Source organism: Egretta garzetta, unplaced genomic scaffold (genome assembly GCF_000687185.1).
Source record: "Egretta garzetta isolate BGI_Z169 unplaced genomic scaffold, ASM68718v1 scaffold388, whole genome shotgun sequence".
Taxonomy (NCBI): Eukaryota; Metazoa; Chordata; class Aves; order Pelecaniformes; family Ardeidae; genus Egretta; species Egretta garzetta.
The window spans coordinates 750,172-773,714 of NW_009260610.1; the positions used below are offsets into that span (position 1 = coordinate 750,172).

The following is a 23,543-nucleotide window of genomic DNA, read 5'->3' on the forward strand; positions in this document are numbered from 1 at the left end:
CCCAGTGTTAGTTATAAGAGAAACCTTATTCAATGTGGGAAGGAATTCATTACTAAACCAGTGTCAATCTGTAATGTGAAAGCTAAATGGTACTAAATACCATCTCCTAGAGTAAACTGTCCATCTACTTTTCTATTCCTACCTTGCTAGGGGTTGCAGAATCCAAGCGAAAATACAAAGACTGACATACTGAAAAATAAACTACCTGGATTTGCTCTGTAGAAAATTTTACTCTCCTGTGTGAGCCTATGAACAGAAGTAATGAATTAGAAATCTTTGTCACATGGCATAAAATCTTGAAACTTGCTGACAGATTCCCCTCAGAAAGCAAGGGAAATCCTCAAATCATTTGTGTCTGAGGCTCAGCTGGTAATCAGAACATGTCTCTAGGCTGCTTTAGAAAAACTTAAAATCAAAACCTTAATTACTGAGTATATTGTGATTAGAGCCTGGAGGTACTTGAAGGAGATTATTGGTGAGGGCAGAGGGGTTGCAGGCATTCATCAAAAGCTAATGAATGTGTAACTTTATTAAGACCAAGGCATTTTTTGCTTAGTCTGAACGTACTGCTCATTAGGTAGTGAGGAAAACTAGCAATTTTCACACCAATCAAAGACTGTTGCTTAATAAAAGGGAAGGCTGTCCAATGATGGATAAGTGAAACACTGTTTTTTCTGTCATCTCCCTTGTCTTGCATGAATTCCATAAAACAGACATTGACACACCCATAGGGAGTCAGTTCTGTGCTCTTGAACACATTGACTGCCAGCATCCCACTTAGGGGTATGCAGCCTTATGGCACCAGGCTGCTGGCTTGTGGCAGTCTTGGTCAACTATGTTGTTTTTTCCCATTTCTTCCTACTTTTAGCCAAGAATCTCCTCTAGAACAGTGTGTGAGGAGAGAGCATAATTTGTTTTTATGTCATGAGGAAGCATCTCATTACGATACACGTTATTTTTTTTCTTACAATTGGTTATTTCAAAGAGAAAGGTAGGCAGCTATGCAATTCCAAATTTAAAGTACTCAATGCCTTCATCCACTGCAACAGCTTCAAATCTGTTGCACTTTGCTCTGTATTAGGTCAATTGAACTTATTTGTGGTTCCTGACCTAGAGCTTACTTGTTCCTATATCACTGTTCACCTTGCAAGCAGAAATTACGTAAGGTTACATGAAAGACAAGCTCTCTGTTAGTATCAGTCTTGACCTTTGGCTGGTGCTGAGTTGTCACAGTAAATAGATAATTCCATTTCTTTGGACTCTCCAATTTTCTTTTCTTTTTTATAGTAAGGCTAAAAAGGAATTAAAAAAAATATCCTTGGTACCTATGTGAAGCTTGAGGAAAAGATTAGAGTGGAAAAATTAAACTGTCTTGTGATCAGGATATTTTACTACATTTACATGCTGTATAGAATTGAAGTACTGTATCTTTGTAACATTTTAATACCTTTTAGTCTCTGAAATACAATCAGATACACTTTGATTTCCATTGGAAAGTCTTAACAAACATTGTTTAGCTTATAAAGTGAAGTTGCTGACACTGAATAATATGTACTTTGTAGTGCATCTTGTTGAACAAGCCCTATTATTGCTACCCTAATTATAGGATGCTCAACTTCTACATTCTATGAAAAGTACTGTGTGTCAACAAATAATAAAGCTATGGTGCTGACATATAAGTTGAAATGGAATTTATTTAGCATATAGTAGCAAATGGTAAAGTTGTTCTGTGTTTCAGAATGAAAGGTTGACCAGCCATCGTTATTCTTGTCTTCTGGGAATAAATTGCATGCCTCAGGTCCGTTGCCTTTAAAATCTGCCTCTACACACAAGCGTGCTGCTGCTGTTTGACAATTTCATATATCTGTGTTGAGAAATCATGGCCACGGTTAGGAATGCCAATTTAGAAAAATTCTATAGCTAGTTGGAAAGGCAGGGTTTTGAGTACTTGTCAGTACTGTTAAGAATAACAGAAAAAAAAATTCTTTAAGTGATTGGGGACGTTGGCATGTGAAAGTGAAAAGGAAATGCCATATGCATAATATGTGACTTGAATGACTGTCCTTTTATTAAAAAAAAACAAAGAAAAACCCCAAAACCCCCCAAAAAACCCCAAAACAAACTAAAACCAAACAAAACCCTTTCTGACAATGCCAGTGGTGTTTCTGGAGGTCAGGTGCTTGCTTTTCCATTTAGAACGGTAACTATCAGAATCCCTTGTCAATATCCATCAATGAGGGTACTATTTGTTAAAATGAATTGACCTGTACTTACTGGAAACTCACTGGCTGAGGCAGTGTGGAGCCACAGTTGGATATTGTGGATCATGCTTAGTTAACTTTTGTTGCACATGAAAGCTGCAACTTGTCTATATAAGAGACTGCCAAACTGGTGGTTACGTTCACTTCTAACTGCTATCAACTTCTGTGACTATACATTAAAAGTCACTGTATGAGCAGGCTGCTCAGCTAACATTGAGATATTACTTACACAGCATGTTCCTGAATCTACTGCATTCAGGTTATAAACTTTTAATAGAAAATTACTTAAGGCATTCAGAATGCAGTATTTAAGAGACTACCCTGGGAAAAATTAACTTCAGCGTCTAGCATCTTCTACAGTGACATTTCCTCCAAGCATACTTTCTCGTAAGTATGGATGTATGCATTAAGCCTGATTTCTCAAACTGATGCATCAGACTTGGGAGGCTTTCTTCATACTTAATTTTTGACCACTGTAGTAATTGGCCTTTTATTCTTTAACTTTAAACAAGAAAGTTTTATTCATGTAAAGGTACTACTGAGTGTACATATTCAACATACCACAATTACCATTTTAATATACAGTGAAGAACGTACCATATTTAAGCTGTATAAGAATTTGTATGTAGCAGTGTGGTGAAGAAAAATCCTCTAGCTTAAAATCCAAGCCTGTTTTAAGAATATACTTGGTGGTCAATACCACTTTGCTTTCCTAGAGGTTCATTGTAAAACATAAGAGGTAATGAAAATAATTTTGGTTGCTTGTAAGCTAGGTTTTTTTTTTTTCAGCAGTGAGTACTTCAGAAAATAGGGTTTTCTATTCCAGTTTTAAAACCTTTATTGCATTTGTAACCACTTAACTTTGAATGCAGGAGGAGTTGCAAAGCTGGAATTTATTATTATTTTTTTATTAAAGAATTGCTGAAGCATGGCCTTTTCCCCTTTTCACTCACAAAACAAGTCTCTTGAGTTATATCCCTGGTAGTCTGGGAGTGGTGACCCTCTGATGAGATAAGAGTTTACACTATTAGCTAATAGTATGAAAAAGAAAAAAAGTCATCACAGAAATAAAAATTCATCTTAGCAAGTTACTGCTTTAATTACATAATTAAATGCTAAAGGCTGACTAATAGAAACTGTACTTCAGGAAATTCAGAAGGCAGCAATGTTGAAGGTAACAGGCTTTTTTTTTTAATTATCCCTGACTGAAGGCTGACTCCTTTTAAGCTTGTTTATGGGGGTTTTGTAGTCCAGAGTCTCTAGAGTATCATCTTTGAAATCTTACCTACATACATCTTTTAAGTAAAAAATGTTCAGGTCACATTGACAGTAGCTAAGAATACAGTGTAGGCACAATTAGCTCAGTTATGTATGGGAATGTGAATTTTACAAGAGAATGTTTTCCTTAAGTTTTATATAAGATTTGACAAACAATTCTTATTTGAAGTAATTTATTGCAAAAGTCTTTTCATTTAACAGTCTGAGGAACACTTTTACTTTCAAAACCAGAATGATTTTGTTTTGAAGGACAGAAAAATTTAGGTGCCTGAGGGCCTTAAGAATCATTGTAAAGCAGTATTAGTCAAAAAATATTACTGATATGTATCTGATGCAATGCATCTTTTAGATAGGTTTATTTCATACATACATTTGCTTTTTATTGGCTACATACTGAATATATCCACTGTACACTGGATATATTTCTGCATGTACTCAATACAAAGTTGCAGCTTTGAGCAGATTTTAATACTATTAAGAAACATGTTTTCCTACCTAATGTGAAAAGTAGCTGAAGCCTTTGACTGTGATAAACTTTGATATCAAAACTTGATTATATGTCATTTGGTTCTGAGAGCAGTTAAATTGGTAAAGTTAACTAGTTACTGAGTTAATTAGATATGGAAATAACTGACTTAATGGCATTAAAGAAGTATTTTGTTAAAGACACTGGAAGCTGTAGACTGGAGGAGTGTAATCAAAGCCACACTAGTTGAAACCAACTTGTATTATACTTTACTTTCCTTTTATTTGTTTTTCTCTCAGTTCTGTGCGAGGAAAACACCTTATGAACAAGAGGCAAGAAAATCTAGATTGTCTTGAAATTGGAGAAAAGTAGCACAAAGTGTAGTGGAAAAAGTATGTATCAACAGAATCGAATCATTGCCTGAGTATCTGTGTATAATCAAGTCTCCATTTTATAAATTAAAATTCTATGTCTATTTAATGGCAATTGACTCGTCTTAATCTGCACCATGATAGAAACTATCTTTCTGCAAAATTACTCCTAAGCTTTTCTTAGGTAGGAAGCACAGAGAGTGTTAATTGTGTTGTAAAAAGTTAACTAGGCTACAGCTCACAGCTGTTTTTATCTGGCATTTGAATAGAAGTTTTGAAAGGCTTGGGGGACAATTCATACTGAATTATTTTGAGATATTGACAAAATTGCCTGCAAACATCTATCTGTGTTTTACTTTGTCTGGCAAAGTAATGAAAGAAGTGAATGGTTTGAATAACAAAAGTCTACTGTAACCTAAAAGTTTTTTCACACTTACTGAGCAGAAAAAGATGAGAGACAAGTTACTGAACTAGGTGAGACTTTGTTTTAGCAGAGTATGGGCTTTCTTAAGTACAGTCATACAATTTTAATCTTAAAACTTTAATCTTCTCTTGCAGGGGTAATAGTGCTGAGCGATATCTAATAACACTAAAACAAGGGAGTTGATTCTTGTGAGATTCCACAAATGATAGATTCAGTGATACTTCCGTATCTTCATGGTACGCTGTGAAGGACGACTAGTGGTTTTGCATCACCGTTTTCATTTATCAGCACCACTAAACTCTTTCTAGCTTCTAGATTTTTTTCTCTAGCTTCTAGATTTTTTTTCTAGGCTATAACCTTAACCTATTGGGCTTCCCTTCAGTGGATGATTTCGTGTTTTGTATATGACTAGCTTTTTTTGAACTTTCTTAAGAATTAATGTTATGATATAAGCTTGCTTACCAGAAATAACTTGTGTTCAGGGTTGCGTTTTGAGTGTGTTTCCTAAGTATTGTGAAACTGTGCTTGGATTTCTGTGTGGGAAAGACCATACTTAGTTTGAGGCTCACAGGACTTTCCCTGCCCTTCCTACGTGAAGATTGAGTCTACTTAAATGCAGGAATGGAGACAGAACCTGTTGATTCAGGGAGGAAAGCAGCATGCCCGTGTGTTTCCCTAGCAGGTATTAGTTCTTGGTTCTCAATATTTTTTGGGGGGCTGCCAGCAGGCAGAATGCAAGTTGTTGTTTACCATCCTGGATATGGCTCCTTAGGGTCAGATTTAGCATTTTTATTGAGACTGATAGGAAGGCTCTTTTGCATGGAGCAAAAGAGTAAGCACAAAATAAGATACCACTATTGCTGAAACTAAATACTTAAATTACTAATTGAAAATTTAGAAGATAGAGAGATTTGACCTTCTGCTACTTTATTGTTTTCTGGATAAGAGACAAGTAATTTTTAGTGTTTGTGGAAAGATAACTGGGTTCCTTTTCAACTTGGAAAAGTCAACTGTATGATAATGATCACAAACTGTAATTCCTAAAATGTCTGAGCAATTTGCCAGATGTGACACGTGATGTGTGTTTGTTTTAGATGGTGACAGTTTTCCACTTCTTTCAGATCTGCTGGTTCTGTGTTAGCCTTTGTCTTGCCTAGACTTGGATTAAAACATGTTATTAATCACAGGTTACCCTTTTGCTAGGTGTGGCCTACAGTACAGTATATTAAGGACATGTATGAAATTCAAGTAGCTGTGCAGATGTTACTAGGTATGCAGTGGGACAGTATCCTTACTTTACGGTTTATCTAGCTACGGTTGCAAGATTTTATTGTTGGTCTTTACATTTTTCAGATATGGAGAGGGATTTATTGACAGACAGTTGCACATTTTTATAGCCTTTTCTGAGAATAATTAGAAGCTTCTGTCTGAATTTTTCACATCTTTTTGGGCAGTAAATGGGGAATGTTTTGATGAATGTAGGACTCACTGAATGCATGCATACTGTGCATATATCTTAAAAACCCCATGTGTTTAAAACTCATAACAATTCAGTTTAAAGTATGAAACACAGAAGAAAACTTGCTACTCTTACAGTAGTAGAACACTTGTCCATGGCCAGTACTGAACTTGCTTGGAGACTTTAACTTAATAAAATCTGACATTCTGTGCAAATTATCTAATTTGATTGTTACGTGCCACAAACTTGCTATGGAACACACACAACACACAGTATTCGTGCTTGCTTGACGAATTTATTAATGTGAGTAATTCTTGAATGTAATTTGGATCATAAATCAGTTCAGACAACCAAAATCTTGTCCTCTAACCTTAATAGCCTGAAATGAAGAAAGCATTAGGCTGGTTTTGGGTGTTGAAAGTAAAATCTGCAAAACAGTGATTTCAGACAATAGCTTGCATGTGCCTGGCAGAATGGAATAACTGGCAGCTGAAGTAACAGGAAGACACTGTCTGTAAGAAAACAATGGCAATATCAAACTCTTGTTTGGTTTCATTAGAAGATGTTACAAAATTATGTAGAAAACTTGATGAGAATGGGTGGAATCAGTACAGGGAAGAGCTGTCTAGTTGGTACAAAAATGTTACGAATTTGCCACAGAGTTGCTGGGAAGCACCAGGGCCTTTTCATGTGTGAAGAACTGTTATTTCTGGGGAATACACACACAGGGAAGCTGGGAAGCGCAGTAGTGTAGAGAGCAATCCAAAATAATTTACAGAGCAGTTACATTTTCATAGCAAGAGCTACAGAAGATTTTTTTTTCTTCTTGAGTCTTTGTAGGATCATGAATTTATCTCTCAATGGTTCTGTTCCTTTTGTTTTGCGCTAAAACAACTTTTTTTTTTCCAGTCCCCTTTCACAAACTTCTCCCTTGTTTCATAAGTTGTATTCGTTTTCCTTGCTTTGGCATACAGTTCCTCGTAGTTCTCTAGTGACATCTTCTCTGGCTGTCTTTTTCCATCTTAGTTGTTGCTGACCTCCTTCTGAATGATCATGTGCTTTTAAATCTTTATAATAAAAGAAGGGTTAATTTCCGTGGTGCTTCATTTATCCTCTGAAAATACAATGAAATGCTGTGAAAGTGCACTAAACTGAGTTTTGGTTTTTAGCATCACTTCATATATTTGCATGAAGGTAATGAATGATATAAAAACTGGAGTTAAAATAGTATTGCAACTGGGGGACTTGAGTAATTCAAGCAAGGAAGATAACATGAGGCACAAGAAAATCAACAACAGACTTCTCATGCTACTAATTAACAGTGAAAATCATTTAACATGCAGAAGACCATCTGAAAGGGAAGAAAAAAATTCAACAGCAAAAATACCATTAAAAAAATTCCTTAGAGTCAGGGTGATTGGTGAATTTGCACTGTTTTGCTTACCTCGAAGTTATTGGAACGTGAACTCTGAATGTAGTAGCTTTTCAAGACGTGGAGAGTGTGAAGAGGTGTGGAGAGTAGATACTGATGTTGCCCTCAGACTTAGCTAGAGGTTTCTGTAGCTAACTCGTAGATGTGACATGAGGAATGAATAAAAATTAAAGGTTATGATTAATTGGTATCTCCGCTAGAATTCTTGAAATCCCTTTTGATTCCTGACAGAAGTAAAATAGGCAATATAATTATGAACCAAACTGTCCTAGCTTTTATGCATCATTTTGCAAGTATGCCAGTGGTGTTTTTTCATGCAGAAATGGAAGGTTTTTCTTCAAAAGCAAAGAACAGCCTGCTAATTGAATGCCTTGATCTGGCATGTGGCCAGTGAGTGCATATAACCTAAATGTTTGGATATAATACTTGTTATGTAAATTATGATGACAGTTTTTCCTATGGTTAGTAAGTCTGGTGCAGGTGTTAACTTGCACAAGATTAGTATGACTGTTTCCAGTGAGGATAGCTTTTCATGGAGGCAAAAAGGAATTGGTTGTTCAGGTGTGGGGTTATTTAATTGGAGGGTTTTTTGAAATTGCTTTCTTTGATTGTTGGTATTGTGGTGGTTTTCTTCCCACCCACCCCCCCAACACTATTGATAGCAATTTATCTTAAGAAAACCTCTTCCAGCTCGATAGCCAGCAAAATCAGACCCCAGTGTTATGAATGAAAAGCTGAAAGCTGGTCTTTCTATTCTCCTGTCCTCCCTTCATATAGTCTGTGTGTTGTACATGTATCGTCTTTGCAGTCTGGAGCTCTGAGAACAGTTCCTACAGTCCTGTCCAAAGCATGGACATGGTCTCCAAGTTATCAGTAATTTTTCTCTTCTGGCTCCCACGTTTCTCCGTGTCAAAATGCTGGTTCCTTTTCTATCCATAGGATCTTTAAACTCTGGACCACACATCCTGACGCTTGGGCCTAGATAAACTTTTTTTTATTTAATAAGTGTGATCATGTTCCTTAATTTGTTGGTCCTTAGTGTTTATTTTGTGGTGGTACTTGGAAGCGTAAGGAAAGAAGTGCTGACACCACTTTATCCGTTCTGTGGGAAAGCTGCTGTTCACTTTAGCAATTGCATGTTTGCTTGAATGAGGAAGAAGCAATTTTTTGAAAGATGGGACCCCTAGCACATTAATACCAACCCTGTCACTGCTCATGTACATTTTCAAGTATTTTTATAAATAGTTATCTGTAATATTTAGTCCTGCAGCAGTACAGAAACTATTAATGCTTCCCTGGCAATCATACATTGCTAAAGGGTTGGAATGCCAAACCACATTTAGCTGACTGTTTGAATTCACCTGAACTACCTGACTGATTTAATTGATCCACTTGATGGAATTTATTGGGAGCCACTTAAGATACAGTACTATTGATTTCAAATGCCCCACATGTTTATGACAATATATATTCAGGGGAATTTAATTTTTAGGTTGCTGGGGGTCTTGGAGGGTATTTTGTTTATTGTTTATTATTATGCTTGCTAGAACTGACAGAAAATTTAGAATGAATTTTTATAGAGAGAAGTATAGGTTGTTTTGTGTTGATAATATATGTTGGAAATCTCTCTCCATCTAGTGAGTAAGTGAGCTTCCAATGACCAGGCAGTCTTTGAGGTGGCTTTGAAACAATCATTTATGTTTCAAGTTGGCAACACTGGAATTGAATGTTCACTTAAATTTTGACTCACAAAAAGACCTAGAACTTAAATCTGTTAACTCACACTGACTCATAACAGCATTAATCAGAAAAGGTCTTAAGATAGCTGTGTTACAAGCCAAAATTAGTGATAAATTTTATAGTTACTAGTGCAGTTTGAAATACTGAAACTAATCTGGAAATTAGTCAATATCTGGTGAGGAAACAAGGGTATTGCAAATGCCAAAATTAGGTTTTGCTGTTTACTAGTGGAATATTTCAGTATCCAGCCTTTTAAAAGATAAAATCAATCTAGCTTGAAATGCACATTTTGGAATAGTTAATTTGGTAGTAAAATTAACCTTCCCGTAAAAAAAAAAAACAAACACACTTCTCAGTTTCCAAGAAAAATCAGATACTTTGAATTTGCCATGTCTTCTATATACAGTTGAAGAAACATTTGTTTCTTTGTGAAAAACACATTTCCTATTGATTATGTGTTTCAGTTCTGTTAAGGAAGTCTGATTTTATTTGGTTACTGCAGGCTTCAGACCTTGTATTTGCAGTCTAATTGAATAAGTGTTTCATGACGTACAGTAGAAGAATCTACCATGGAATAAAGTTTAAAAAGAATAATATTTGGCCTACTACTCATGTTCCTATTAAACCCACTTTCAGTTGGCTGGTTTTACCAGCTGGAGTATTAAGTACAGTAAACTTGACTAGATAATGCTGTACCACCACTCTTGCCAGAGGCAGAAACTGGCAAGAATCTGGCATTTTGAGTATGCATTGCAGATCCTGTCCTTTCACAGTAGTAGATGCAGGATTTTCCATTGTCTTCCTCAGAGAACCACATAATAGAGGGGGGAGTGTTTGCAGGGGCACCACTGGGAGGGGAATGTTTGGGTTCCCCTGTCAGCAGTATCGTTCTTTATGTCAGGCTGTAGCGGGTGGGAGTTCAAATACACAGGTTACATTTGCTGCTCAGTTGTTTGTAGTGACCCGTAGGGAAGAAGCAACGGAAGGGATATAAACGTTGCATGGGCAACAACAGCAAGCTGACAGGCAACGAGTTTTGGCTTTCTGGCTGGTTAAATAAGGCTCCTTTGTTGCAAGAGGAAGGAAAGATAAAACCAAGTTGAACATTTAAAGGGAAAAAAAAAAAATGAAGTAAATTTGAAGACCCTCAAAATGTCAAATAATTTGTCACGCACATTCATCTGTTAGCTCATAAATGTCAGCTCTTGTAAAAAGCCTTTCCGGCTTTTCCTTGGATCTGAGTTTCCAGAACATTTCAGGGCCTTCAGCTGGGCTTCAGAGTTAAACTGATCTTTTTTTTCAGGTTTTTAAACAGTCCTTTGAATCAGGCATCTCTTGTAATTTTTGCTGCTCTCCTGACCTTGAAAAAGGATCTGTACTCCTGCGAGAGACATCTTGAAGGATGGTTGGCAATCATGGAATCAACCAAGAAAGCGTTTTATTTACTTCAGTTACCTGGCTTGAAAGCAAAGCCTTAGGAAAGAACTGGTTTAGCTTCCTTTGTCAGTGCACATTTCCTCACAGCTGAGTCACTGAAAACACAGGCTTGCTTTTTAGGGATCTTTTATCCCCTCCTGTTAGCTTGGAGGTGATTTTGTGATCATTTAGAGGAACAACTGACCAACCTCCGCCCCCATCCCGTTTTGTTCTTGATTCTTTAGGGTTTTGCAAGAGCAAGCTTTCAAACTGTCAATGGCAGACCACAGTTGTGGATAACAATATTTTATAGAGTCGTCCATCTAATATTGCAGTAGTTCTGCCTTTCTGGGCTCATTCAGAGCTGCTGCCAAACATCCTCTCCCACCATTTTAACCTGGGATGAGTGCATCTGAAACTCTGGGCTGCTTCTAGAAGTCCCATGAACTGTGTCACAAAGAGCCAAGCTCATATGTGTTCTAGGTACGTGAAATTGTAAGTCTGCACTTCAAATAGAACACGTCTGTGAGCCCTCCAAAAAAAAAAATAGGGGGTGGGTGAGTGGGTGTCAAAATGGCTATTCTTGCCAAGATTACCCTAACCATGTGGTTTCATAGTGACTTTCTTTATATGAATATATTTTCAATATACAATGAAAAAATACTGATATTCAGTAATTGTGCATTTTCAGATGTGAAATTTATTACCAACAGTATCATTAAATATGCAAGCAAATGAGTTTTTGTTAATTTGAAGATGCAGTGAGCTTAGGTATTCATAATAACAGTAGTGGGAAAAGTGCCCAAAGAATATGGTATTTAGTTCCAACTTAGTTAACCACTATCATGTATATATTAAATTAATTGCAAGATCGTTTTCATTCCCTGATGAGCCATGTTCTGGGTAATGTGCACTCCCATATTTGCTTCTAAAACCCTGATAAATGCAATCTGTTGGAATCTTTTTAAGACAATAGCGATTTAATGAATAGCTTGTGTGTACAGGAGAAAAGAATAAGCTTGATTGCTTACAATCTGACATTTGAAAAAGCATTTTTTTAGATCTCTTGTATTTGCATATCTAATTGCTATGTAATCAAAACTAAGTGAACTGTAGCTACTTGAAACCAAAAAATGAAAGGCAATCATCTTTACAGGGGGAAATATCCTGCTCACATGCAAGCCTGTCTGAATATTAGAATTATATTCTTCTTGTGTTTAATTATAGGTGTCTGACTGAGCAGTAAATGTATGCCTGTGTATTAAAGGAGTGAATGTGACCCTGAAACATCAGCTTTCCTTTGTTGAAGCAAAGCACTGGCATTGAGAGAACTTAACAGTGTTGTGTATTTTGGTGATAAGGGATTGTGCCAGAATAGCTGTTAATTACCTGCTTTGTTTGATATGGAAAGTAGTGGTTCCGCACTTTTCTTCCCACCAGTGACAGTACTCAATTAAAACTTGTATTAAACAGTGATAATGCCCTCGTTTATCTGGTGGGGAAGACGTGAGGTGAAGAAAATTAACAGGATTTTTTGGCTGTTTGGAGGCAGCTTTGGTTTTTTTTCATGAACCTAGTGAAAGAAAAACTAGTTTTCTCTTCTTGGTGCGATGGTGTGTTTAGTTTTTTTAAATTCTTTGTGACTCTTAAATCTTGCACTTCAGTAATAGTGGCTACAGTAGAAGTTAAAAAAAAAAAAAATCCTGAACCATAATGTGGAAGTTTGACATTTGGAAGACTCTCGCCCTATCCTGTTCCATGTCATTCCTCTGTGTGAAGCGTCTCTTGCCATGCGTTCTTATTTTTCTGGTTTTTGAAATGTTATTGCAAATGTTATTGCATAGCTTACATGTCAGAAAAAGAGTGGGGTTTAAAATTAAACTTACTGCCTGAGCTTTTCTATTCCAAATATTTGAAGCATGTTTTATAATGTAGTTGGTTTTCTCAGCTTCTGTTAATATTTGTTATTTTATAAAGAAATGTCCTTGGATCTGATTTTGCAAGATTTCATAATCAGCTTAGTATTTTTCTCTTAGATTTCTTAAATACGTGACAAAACTGAATGCAGTATTTTGAGTGGGAACCCTTCAGTCTGAGATAGGATTCTCTAAGTAGCAGCTAATTTTTGCATATCTAAACAGAAACAACAAGGAGGAGTAAAGCAAGGAAGTTAATGTAGAAGAAAGACCGTAAACTCTGTGGATCTTTGTTTCCTTCAGGTAGCAATGCTGAAGAATATTCTAAAATTGAAAATGTACAAAATATATCAGTAGGCAATAAAAAGGGTATGGTTACAGTAATGCATAAATGCTTTTTATTTCATTCATCCAAAGAAATCAAGGAATGGCTTGGTCGCTTTACTTAAAAAGTTTGGAAGATCTGTGTTCAACAAGCTTGAACAGCTTTATTCAATAGTGAAAGCTGGAAGTTTGGTGCTAGACTAATTTGGCCAAAAATGTGAAACAGTAAGTGAAAAGGAACAATTACTGTAACAGCTTTAAAGCATGTACATGAAATTCTTCTGTAGATCTCGGTGAATATGGCAATGAATGGTAATTCAACTAGAACTTCAGAGCTTTGACTTAGGTGAATAGGTGTCACATGTGGAAACTAAGATTGTGCCTAATTACTGCAGGCAACCAATTAATAAAGTTTGTTCAGAAGGCATATTGCATACACTGAATGGTTAGCAGTAATGACTAGTCTTAGATGTAACCTTAGAATTAAACAATAAGAAAATCATTGCAGATAAAACAGTACCTTAAAAGGCTTTCTAAGGTGTGGAAAACTTGAAAGGTTTTCTTGTTTTGTTGAAAACATAAACAGTGTCACGGTTAAAGAGCAGAAAGCTAGCTTTTATTCGGTAGTGGAACTTTGTAATCTCACAGGACACAAACAAACTGCAGAGAAAAGTCAGGTTTAAAAAAAAGTTTTAATTGTGAAAATTTATCATGGTTTACAGAAAGAAAACTGTAGAAAGCCTTGCTTAGATGACATCTCATAAATGGCGTGTTTTTGAATTAGTCTGCTCTTCTTTTGAAGTAAATGTTTTTCTGGGCGTATTAGGTGGTGATAAATTAAATTATTTAATTGCATCTAATTAGCAATAAATTTTCACATGACTATTGATTACATTTTCTTTAGATAATTCATAAAGTCAATAAATGTAAATTTGTTCCTACTAACCACACAATTCCCCTTTTATACAAAGTAAACAGTGATAATCATTAAATAAGAATTTGATAAGGAGTTTTATGATCTGGCATTTTGAAGTGCAATGATCTCTGTCCATTTCTTTAACCGTTTTTCCATTTTTTTTTCCTCTGCACTGTAAAAAAAAAAAAGTGGAACATGAATCTGAGATGCATTTACATTAGTGGAATTATTCATGGCATAGCAGTGCTGCAATACAGTATTAGTATAACTGTGTTAGCTCATCCATGTAGGATTAGGTTCTGCAGTGATTAAACAGCTTCCTATGATCAGAAATGCTCACTGAATAGTCATTTCACTTTATAGGTGAGTGTTGCAACCCACACTGTTCAGTCACAGATAGTTTTTCTAATACCGAAGCTGGTTTGTTGAGGCTTCCTTAAACTTTCATATATTTAGTGTAAAATCCAACTTCAGATAAAGTTGAGGACTATGTTCTTCCAGAACGAGTAGTCTTAAATGGACGTCTTGTACTTACTGTTCTCTGTAAAGCAAAGATAACGAGTCTATCAGATTTTTCTGTTTAAGTTTAAACTGTTCTGATTACATTTCATTGACTTTGGTCACTTGAAATAATTTACTAACATTTCTTGAGTATTTATTATACATTTCAGATTTTTGAGGAACTGTTTCAGGGTTTTTTTGAGAAATGTTCTATTTCCTTATACACAATTTAAAAATAATGTGCTCTTCAGTTTTGAATAGGTATTGATCTGCTGTATTGTCACATAATCTCTACATGCAGGTCTTTTTGCAGAGAGGAAAATTTCTGTGGTGAAATTTGCAGTGTTAAAATGTGGAAAAGTAAAGGAACTTGATTTCCTTTAGCAGTTGCCTTTTGTAGACCCTTTTTGCATGAGCAGGCTTTCCCTTTACATTCTTTACTATTCTTCTAGGACTTGCAGTCATGTTTGGGGGGAATTTCAGTATATCTGATTGTGCTTTACAGTGAGGTTCATAAGGCTAAGACTGAGGGAAAAATCTCTTTTCAATTTTTTTAATTTGAAAAATGCCAGCTGGAATGAACAAATCAGGTCATTTTCTGCACTCACATCCACAATTTTTCCCAAATTTGATTTTTAAGTTGGACAAAAATGTTGTGTTAAGTCATACACTTGTTCAAATATCAAAAGCTCATTATCTCGGTGGCCTCTGGAAAAACCCCTCAAATTTCTTCTACCAAGAAGTTTTGGGACATGAAAAATCTAGAAGCTAGAGTTGACTTTCAGCTCTCCAAATAGTCCTCCAGAAGGATACTGTGGGGTCAGGCCCCTTATCTCCCCCCATAATCTGAGTTGATGGTACCTGTCATTTGAAATATACATACACATGCTAAACATGTGTTTTTTTTCTCTCTGACGAAAACAGTACTGCTGAAAGCATGTCATAAAACTTGTTTTTATTGCAGATGTGCACAATGAATCATAATTTCCAGCAGGCTCAGATCCTGGCTATGTAGGATCAGCAACTAAAACACTGAAAACATGAACAATATTTTATTTATGGTTGGGACCTACAGAGCATGTCTCACGTTTGTACTTCTACATTTTAGCTGTACTTTAGCTGTATAAGGTACTTGCATGCATATGGTATTTGAAGTATTCTCTCTACTTAGGTAATTCTGAGCACAGCTACATAAGTTTGTAAAGTAGATATTGGTCCCTTTTCATAGCCATTTGGAGAGTTGAGAGGAGAATGTTATTCTCTAAGGGGTACAAATTCAAAACCTACTCTGAAACAAAGTAAGGAGAATTTACCATTTAGCCCTTGGAATGTCTGTGCCTCAAAGCTGAGAATTTTTTTTTTTTAAACCAGATTTTGAGTGATTCAGAATTCTCTTCAAGAAAATGTGAAGAATCCTTCTAGAAACAAACTTTAATTCCATTGATTAGCAGAGTCAAGTTATGATGACCTTGGATATGCTCTAAACCAATTTGTAATGATTACTGTCAGAGCAGTTCTTTTTCTGTTGAAAAGTAATGGCCTATGATATATAGGAGGCCAGATTAGATCATCCTGACGATTCCTTCTGGTCAAAGTCTCTGAAATTGGAAAAAAATGACTTGACATTAAGCTTAGGTATGAGAAGAGGGATAACAGTAAGATGTACTGAATAAAAATTCAATATAGTATAATGGAAATTTTAATTTATTAAAGTTTTATATAAATAATGAAAACTTCCATTCTCTCTCTCTCTCTCTCGTGTGTGTATACTACTGAAGTATGTAACAATTCTGCAATCAGATTGAATTTAAGGTTTGGGGTTTTTTCCCCATGTCTGGCTTTGTGCATCACGGACTTCATACATATATTCCTATATTCTAAAATGGAAATAGTTTATTGGTGAGGATCAAACTAAAATTTTGGGGCGCCGGTATGGTTTGGCTCTGTGTAATCTTAGAGAATTCAAATGTTAATTGTGTAGAATTTTTTTTGTATATTAAGTTCTATTGCTTTGGTCATACTGTGAATAGGGCACTGCTACAGTAGCCAATGCCTCATTAATCCTGAATTCAAGAAGAGTGCTCAGCAACAAGTTTTAATGATTAGAGTACTGGGCTTTCGTTGTGTGTCTTGTTACTGGCCTTATCTTAGAAAAACTTCTTGGTTTAAACAGGGTTAGCAGGGCTTTTGGACTTTTTTTTGTTTTTTTTTAAGAAAAGAAGTAAAGTACATTCCCTTGTGTGACAAATTTGAGACTGTCTTCAAGGGTTTTTAAAGAGAAAAACGGAAGTGAGGCATGATCGCACTAATAGGCAACAGGAAATGAAATTCTGCAGCAAGTTTGAGATGAACGAGATCAGGCCTGAGAGATCAGGAGGAAACTGAGAACAAGGTACTCATAAATGCTCATTTATCTGTGATTTTTTTACAAATACATTTTCTATGATGATAAACAGTTTCTTGCTTTCTGCAACTGAGAAGAGTAATTTTCATATATATCAAACTAGGTATTTTACCACTTCTTTGAACTCCAGCCTGTTCATTGTGTCTTCATACCAGCAGTTACAGTGGTTGTAGCGTTAAGAGCTATGTGATTACTTGGAGGTGGGGTGAATATTAGGACATACAGAACTTGCAGAATGCATGGATTTCAGCATCCTGGGATGACTTAGCTAACAGGACTGTGTATAGTTGTCTACATACCACAAAACCCCCATGCTTATCCCCCTATGGAAAGGGGATTTGAAATGCACAAATGAAAAGCTCAGTATGGAGCTGTGTGGTAGTTACTTCTGTGCCTGGTGTTTCAGATGTTATGTGCTTAGTCCAAATTAATTCAGCTGCTCTTTGGACTCTTGGTGAATATATACAGTGCGAACTTTATTTCTTAGTTTAATTCTTCTTTTTCTTTATTTCCTTATGCATGTATATTGTGAAAAACTGTTTGCATGCCTCTGTTTTTGAATCTTTGTGTGTGGCATTTTTATGTAATTATCAGATTTAAGAGTTTTTGTTGGTATCTTCAGAGTAAAGAATTGGAGTAACTTCTCCTGGCTAAGATGGGGCAGTGTTTTAAAACTCTAATAGGTAAGTTATCCTGCATGTTGTATTATGTTAGAGAAAGCTGTTAAAACTGTTGGTGTATATTTAAGTGCCTAAATAAAAACATTTCACATCTTGCTTTGAGATACCTCGTGCCTGGAAGATGACAGCTTTTTTTTTTTTTTGCTTTGTTCATCCATTTATTTGTCTGTGTGTTTTATCCTGATGATCTGTTTTCTTCGTAGAAGATAAGCTATGCCTACTTTTTACTTTCCAACACCAGAACTGCAACGTATCCATTTCTTGCCTTGTGCAGCTTGAGTGCTGGTGTGTTAATAGTTGTATATTGTCTACTAAGCCAGTTTAGTTGCTAAAAGTTGGTTGCAGTTGGTTTCGGACTTTATTATCCCCATTACGAGAATGTGATGTTCTACTTACAAAAGTGGGATACATCTTACTAACCCTGCCTGTGGGGTAAGAGTTGGGGGTGGAACAGGGAGGATATGGAGGTTATACTGTCTGTACACTTGGCTGAGCATGACCTGTACTGAAAACTTTGGGTTTACTCTTGTTGAGTATTACTGTATTTTGTTAGATAGTTAAAAAATTATTTACTAACAGAGGGGGGAAAAAAAAAACCTATCAGCAGGTTTTTCTGAGAACCTCTTCTGACTTTACTGAGCACTTTTTAGTGAAAGGTGCCTTTTCCTGTGAGACCATATGGTTTTGCAGCAAGAACTTTTAAGTATATGGTTTAGCATTGTTTGTAAATTACAGCAGAAAATAAATGACCTTCAGATTATTGTGTGTTACTGTGGAGAATAGCATTGAAACTGGCAGTTGGGATACTTTGATTTAATTCTCAGTTCTTTTCAAAAGTGTTTTAGTCACTTCTTCTGTTCCATAACATTTAAATGGGGTTTAATGCTTTGTACGAAATAGTTGCATAGGTAGGAGATATATCAAGATAAGTAATTGCATGGGTAGGATATGTTGCGTATGTTTACTTTACTAAAGTAAAATATTTTTGTCATTGGTGTGTTTGGTAATCTTAAAGTGATTTTGACACAATATAAATGCACTTTTCTTTAAGTGGGTGGTAGAATGGGTATTGAAATAACCACAGATGTCCTTAACACAGAACTTAATTCAAAGGGTCTTTACTTACATTTTCGTCAAATTATGCAGAATTGAAGAGGCTCACACACTCTTAAGCAGAGTAATGCCTGAGCCCTGTAAGTTAATCATATTAATAGTCCTCAGAGGACAAAATCTTCTTGCTATCTCAAATTATTGGAGGCTTTCTGTGAGTGGTATGGCACTATGTTTGGATTGATCTAATGGGCAGTTGCCATTAAAAGCCTTGGGACATCTGTTCCCACTGTTTCATGTGCATCCTCAGGAGTCAGTTGAGTTTGTGAGTTTCTTAAATTGGCCCCTGCACAATTGTCTAAGCAGCAGGGGCAGCTCAGGGGAAGTTACAGAGTCAGGACCACTATTTTCAGGGATAGCTGGTTGTTAAATAAACTTAACTTGCAGAGTTAAACTTCACCTTCATGTTCCATGATATGAGATACATGAATGTCTGCATTAAAATGTTCTTACTTTACCTCCAAGTTTCCTATTTTGCCCTTAAATTTCACCCAGCGAGTAAGAAGTTTTTGATGAAAAGGGTTCTTGTGCAATAGAAAGGAGAAAACTATAATTTTGTGAATTGTTTTGTTCATAGCTTTGAAGCAAGATCCTGTAATCTTATGCTATGTAGACCTCTAAGTTAGTGTTCTGAACTAAACTTGATTTTCTTAATTTTGACTTATTTTCTAATACTTTATTGTCAATATTTTAAATAAAGATAATTTTTTTCCATTGGTAGAAGGAAAAAAATTACACCAAACATTCCCTGCCCCCCCCCCCCCCCCCCAAAAAAAACCCAAAAAACAAACCACCAAACCAAAAAAACCAAACTGCAACCCAAACCCCAAAAAACCAAATCAAACCAACCCATCTTTGAATTATGCCACTGGAGCATTTAATTCAGTGCCGGTACTGTTTGAATCTGTGCCTGCTGCTTCTTGTAGCTGGAGAAGTAACATTATAATTGTTGGTAATACACAGGGAGCTAAGTTGAGGAATAGACCCTAGGGTAAAGATGCCCAGGTTTTTGGCCTACTCTTGTGCAGTATTCACATTATGCGAGTAAGTTGTTGAAGCCAGTGCTGTCCCTGAAAGAAATGCTTATTAAGCTGTACATCGTGTCACCTGATGTTCCTATCTGAGTATATCAAAATAAAATACTCGTCTGTCAGAGAAGGGTGTTAAGGCTGTCTAATGCTGGTTTAGCATTTCAGCCAGATCACATTCCATGTATGTAATGATGAGGAACTTCAGCCAGTTCACTGGTTTGACTTAACATAAAACATTGACTACAACCCTGTTCTGGTTGAGTGTAGTTATTGGTTATATGTAATTTAAAGACAACATAACTTCTTATAATAGTGTTTTAAGTATATACTTAAATGTACTTTGGTTATATCTTTCTTATTTTTAGTCATCCTGATTTTGTTTTTCTTGATGATTGCATGTTTTTCATAAATTTTTTAACTTCCCTACTTATAAAAAAAATTGGGCTTTCATATATAATAATTACATGGTTGAAGTGTGGGTGGAAGGAATAGAGAAGGGGCTTTAAACCATTTTTTGAATGGATTGCATGGTACCTTCCCATCTTGCTTAAAATTAATGAGCTATTATGGTTGCCCCAACAGTAATGGGTATTGGTTAAAATAAACTATCCTCTTTGGTCATAAGCTGTCCTCTTTGCTCATTTGAGTCTGGTATGAATTTGACTTTTACTTTTTTTTTTAATTAGCCTCAGATGAAATGCACTAGTTTTTAGAAAACCCATTGCAGCAGCTTTTATGCTCTGATAACTGCCTCACTATAGCATACATACAAACTTACAGGCATGTTAGCAGTAGAAGAGCGAGTCATGTTTGTCTCCCTTTTATAGCTAGCCAGCTCATGTTTTTCTTTTTTTTTACTTTTTCCCATTTGCAAAGAATTTCTAAAAAATTGTTTTTCTACTCATTTTGCTATTTTGAGCTTTCCCCCCCAATCGCTTTTTTTTTTTAGCATGTCTAATATTAATTCATAGAACTGCAAATCATCAGTAGTGATAGTGCAGGAATACTTAACTCTGGAAAGGGATTTTGTGTTATTCGTCACTCAAATGAAGAAGAACTTGAAGGAGGTGGGGGTGAGGGGAAGAAAACTGAAGTTTGTTCTTTTTTCTGTGACAGCTGCTGTTGATTCTTGCATTGTTTTCCCTTAAGTAGGTTGTCTTATATTGTGACTTGGGATTTCAATCTCAAGTGTAAACAAGAAGAAATAAATTGTATCCATCACAGGATAAAATAAAAACCCTAATTCCAACTCTTCATGCCTCTCTTAAACATCTTAAAGAAGCAAAATAGGGCACAAGCCCAATTTTTTTTTGCTTTTCAGGTCTCCTTTAAGAGCAGAGACAACCATGATCCAGCTGTTTTGGAGGTAGAGGCAAGTAAATGTTTTACTTCTTGTAAACATTCAAATAAGTTTTTACAAATCATCTATCATTTGAGGAGACCCTGGTTGAAAAAGACACTCACACCCTTTCCCTAAATGGTGAATTTATTTTGTATGCTTGATGTGAGGAAAAATATATTTAAGCTTTTATTGATTATTGGCAGGTTTCACATCAGTTACATGCTGTTGCAATACCTAATGGTGTAAAAATATACAAGTTTAATATTAGTAAGGTTTTCGTGATAATAGTTGTTGAATTTTTTTTCTTTTGAACCTATCTTCAAAATGTAAATTGTGTTGGGTGGTTCATCATAGTTACTTGCTTTTTTTTTTTTTTTTTTTTTTTTTTTTAAAAGGTGGCTAATATTTGCTACCTCCAACTACTGATGTTCAAATCAGCTCTTCAGCATTCTCACTAAGGGCAATTCAACAACCTCTTGTGTACTGGCTCTAAACCTGTAATTATTTCTATGCTGGGGACATTTCTGAGAGCTCATGTTGAGTTTCTCCTGAAGGTACCATTTGAGTTCTTAAATTAGTATTTTTTCTCTTTTCTGAAGGCTGTATTGCAAATACAGGAAGGAACTATCCATCTGTATTGCTGAAGTTTTAAAAGTCTGTCAGCCTCTGAGTGTTACCGCTCATCGGGGAATTTGACTCCTTCAGGTATCTCAGGCTGCAGATCCAGGGCTGCTTTTAAGATGATTTAAATCAACTCTCGCTGTTCAGTACCACTTGCACAGCCCTGGCTAGGCATACTTTCACCCTTCCTTGAGACAATTACTGGCGATTTAAATGAGTATGATGACCCGCTTCAGTGCTAAGTCGGCTGAAGACTAAAGCTGGAAACTTCCTGTTGCTTTTGAGAACCATGAACTGGATCACAAGCACTTGAGTACATCAAGGTGGGACTAGGAGCACTGACTTAGAGTAGCTTAAACTGTTGTGGGACTACAGGCTTTAGGCAAAGTGCAGTAATTGTTCCTGAATTAGTTGAGCTGGATGACTGTGGCTTCTTGGTATGCTGTGGAGATACTTTTTACATCTTCAGATGATAAATGCAGGTCTCCAACTAATTTTTTAGACACAAAATATGAAACATATAGGCTTGAAATACCTGTTCTCTCCACCACTGATTTGGTGTGTTTAGTTTTCCTACTTAAAGATGCAGGCATTTGAAACAGACCAGATTTTTTTTGACTGTGAATGGGTATAGATGGGTGCTAACTGGGAAGCAAAGATGTGAAACTGTACACTTGGGTGTATCAGAGCTGTTTTTTGGGGGAATGACTGGAATTTTTCAGTGGTTTTGGCGTCTTTTTCCTGTTTGAAAGTAGTGAAGTTCATTTATGACACATCTGGATGAATTCTTAAGTCATAACACAGTGCAAAGATTAAAATGTAATAGCGAATACTTAGAGATCTTTTCATTTTGTTGGCAGCCTGCAACTGTAACATGGAGAATATTAATGACAAGTAGCATGCTGATGCTGTTAATTCATACCAAGTTTCTTTGAATGCTTTGTAAAGGACCTACTTCAAGCCTATTCAGTTAGGAAACTAGATATTGTTTTTGGACCTTCCTCTTCCTTACTATCAATAAAAGGAGACAATTTGTTTCACAACAGTACAGGATTACATGTATTTGGAACAGTTTTGCTCAACTTCTCTTTTGGGTGGTGGTGGGAAATTCCATCTTAGAGAGTTACAATGGAGACAGGAAAGAAGCTAGATTTTGGTCAGCTAATGTGAGAGTACAGTTCAGTGGGATAAAACATTTTGCTAGTTAATAAGCTGTATTGACCCAAATTAATAATTGTGCCAGTTTGAGAGGGGAGACAAGGGGAAAAACAAACTGGCCAGGTCAGAAAGTGGGAGGTCAGCACCTGTGGGCTGGCTGTAAATCTTTGTCATCTGTTGGAAATGCATTTTGAACAAAGGGATTATGCTTGTGCTTTCCTGAAGAGTAGGAAACATTTAGAATGAAGGATGCCACCTTTCTTCTAGCTGTCTCTCTAGGATGTGAGCAGAGCGTGTAATTATTTTTGTCCTCAGTTCACACACAGTTCTGTCTTATTTTCCAAGATGGATGAAACCATTGCAGAACGTAGGAAAGGCATGCACATAATGACCTTTTCTCCCCAGCCTCACCATTTTATTTTGACTTTTATTATTTAGAAGAATATTAATTTAAACTGTAAAAGTTTGGTTTGGTCTTTGTATGGGCAGATAAGCATGTGATCTAAAACCATATGTAATGGACATACAAGTCCAAAACAAGTTTGAAACTTGTCTCCTGAAGAGTACCAGCAGTTAATTTTTTTAATAACTATTTGCATGTTTCTGATAATGTAGGGGAATGTATTAAAAATTACTGACTTTAAATGTCTTCAGACTTGGTTAACCCATCAATGCTTTACTTTGCTTCTGTGG

The 23,543-nt window shown here is 36.0% G+C and overlaps 1 protein-coding gene across 1 annotated transcript in view; it reads left to right on the top strand.

The window, feature by feature from the left end:
- QKI (QKI, KH domain containing RNA binding) overlaps positions 1–23,543 on the top strand; it is a 167,303-nt gene that overhangs the window by 67,048 nt on the left and 76,712 nt on the right. The window contains 1 exon segment of the mRNA XM_035900406.1: positions 21,051–21,101. Within this exon segment, the coding sequence (XP_035756299.1) occupies positions 21,051–21,101 (51 nt within the window).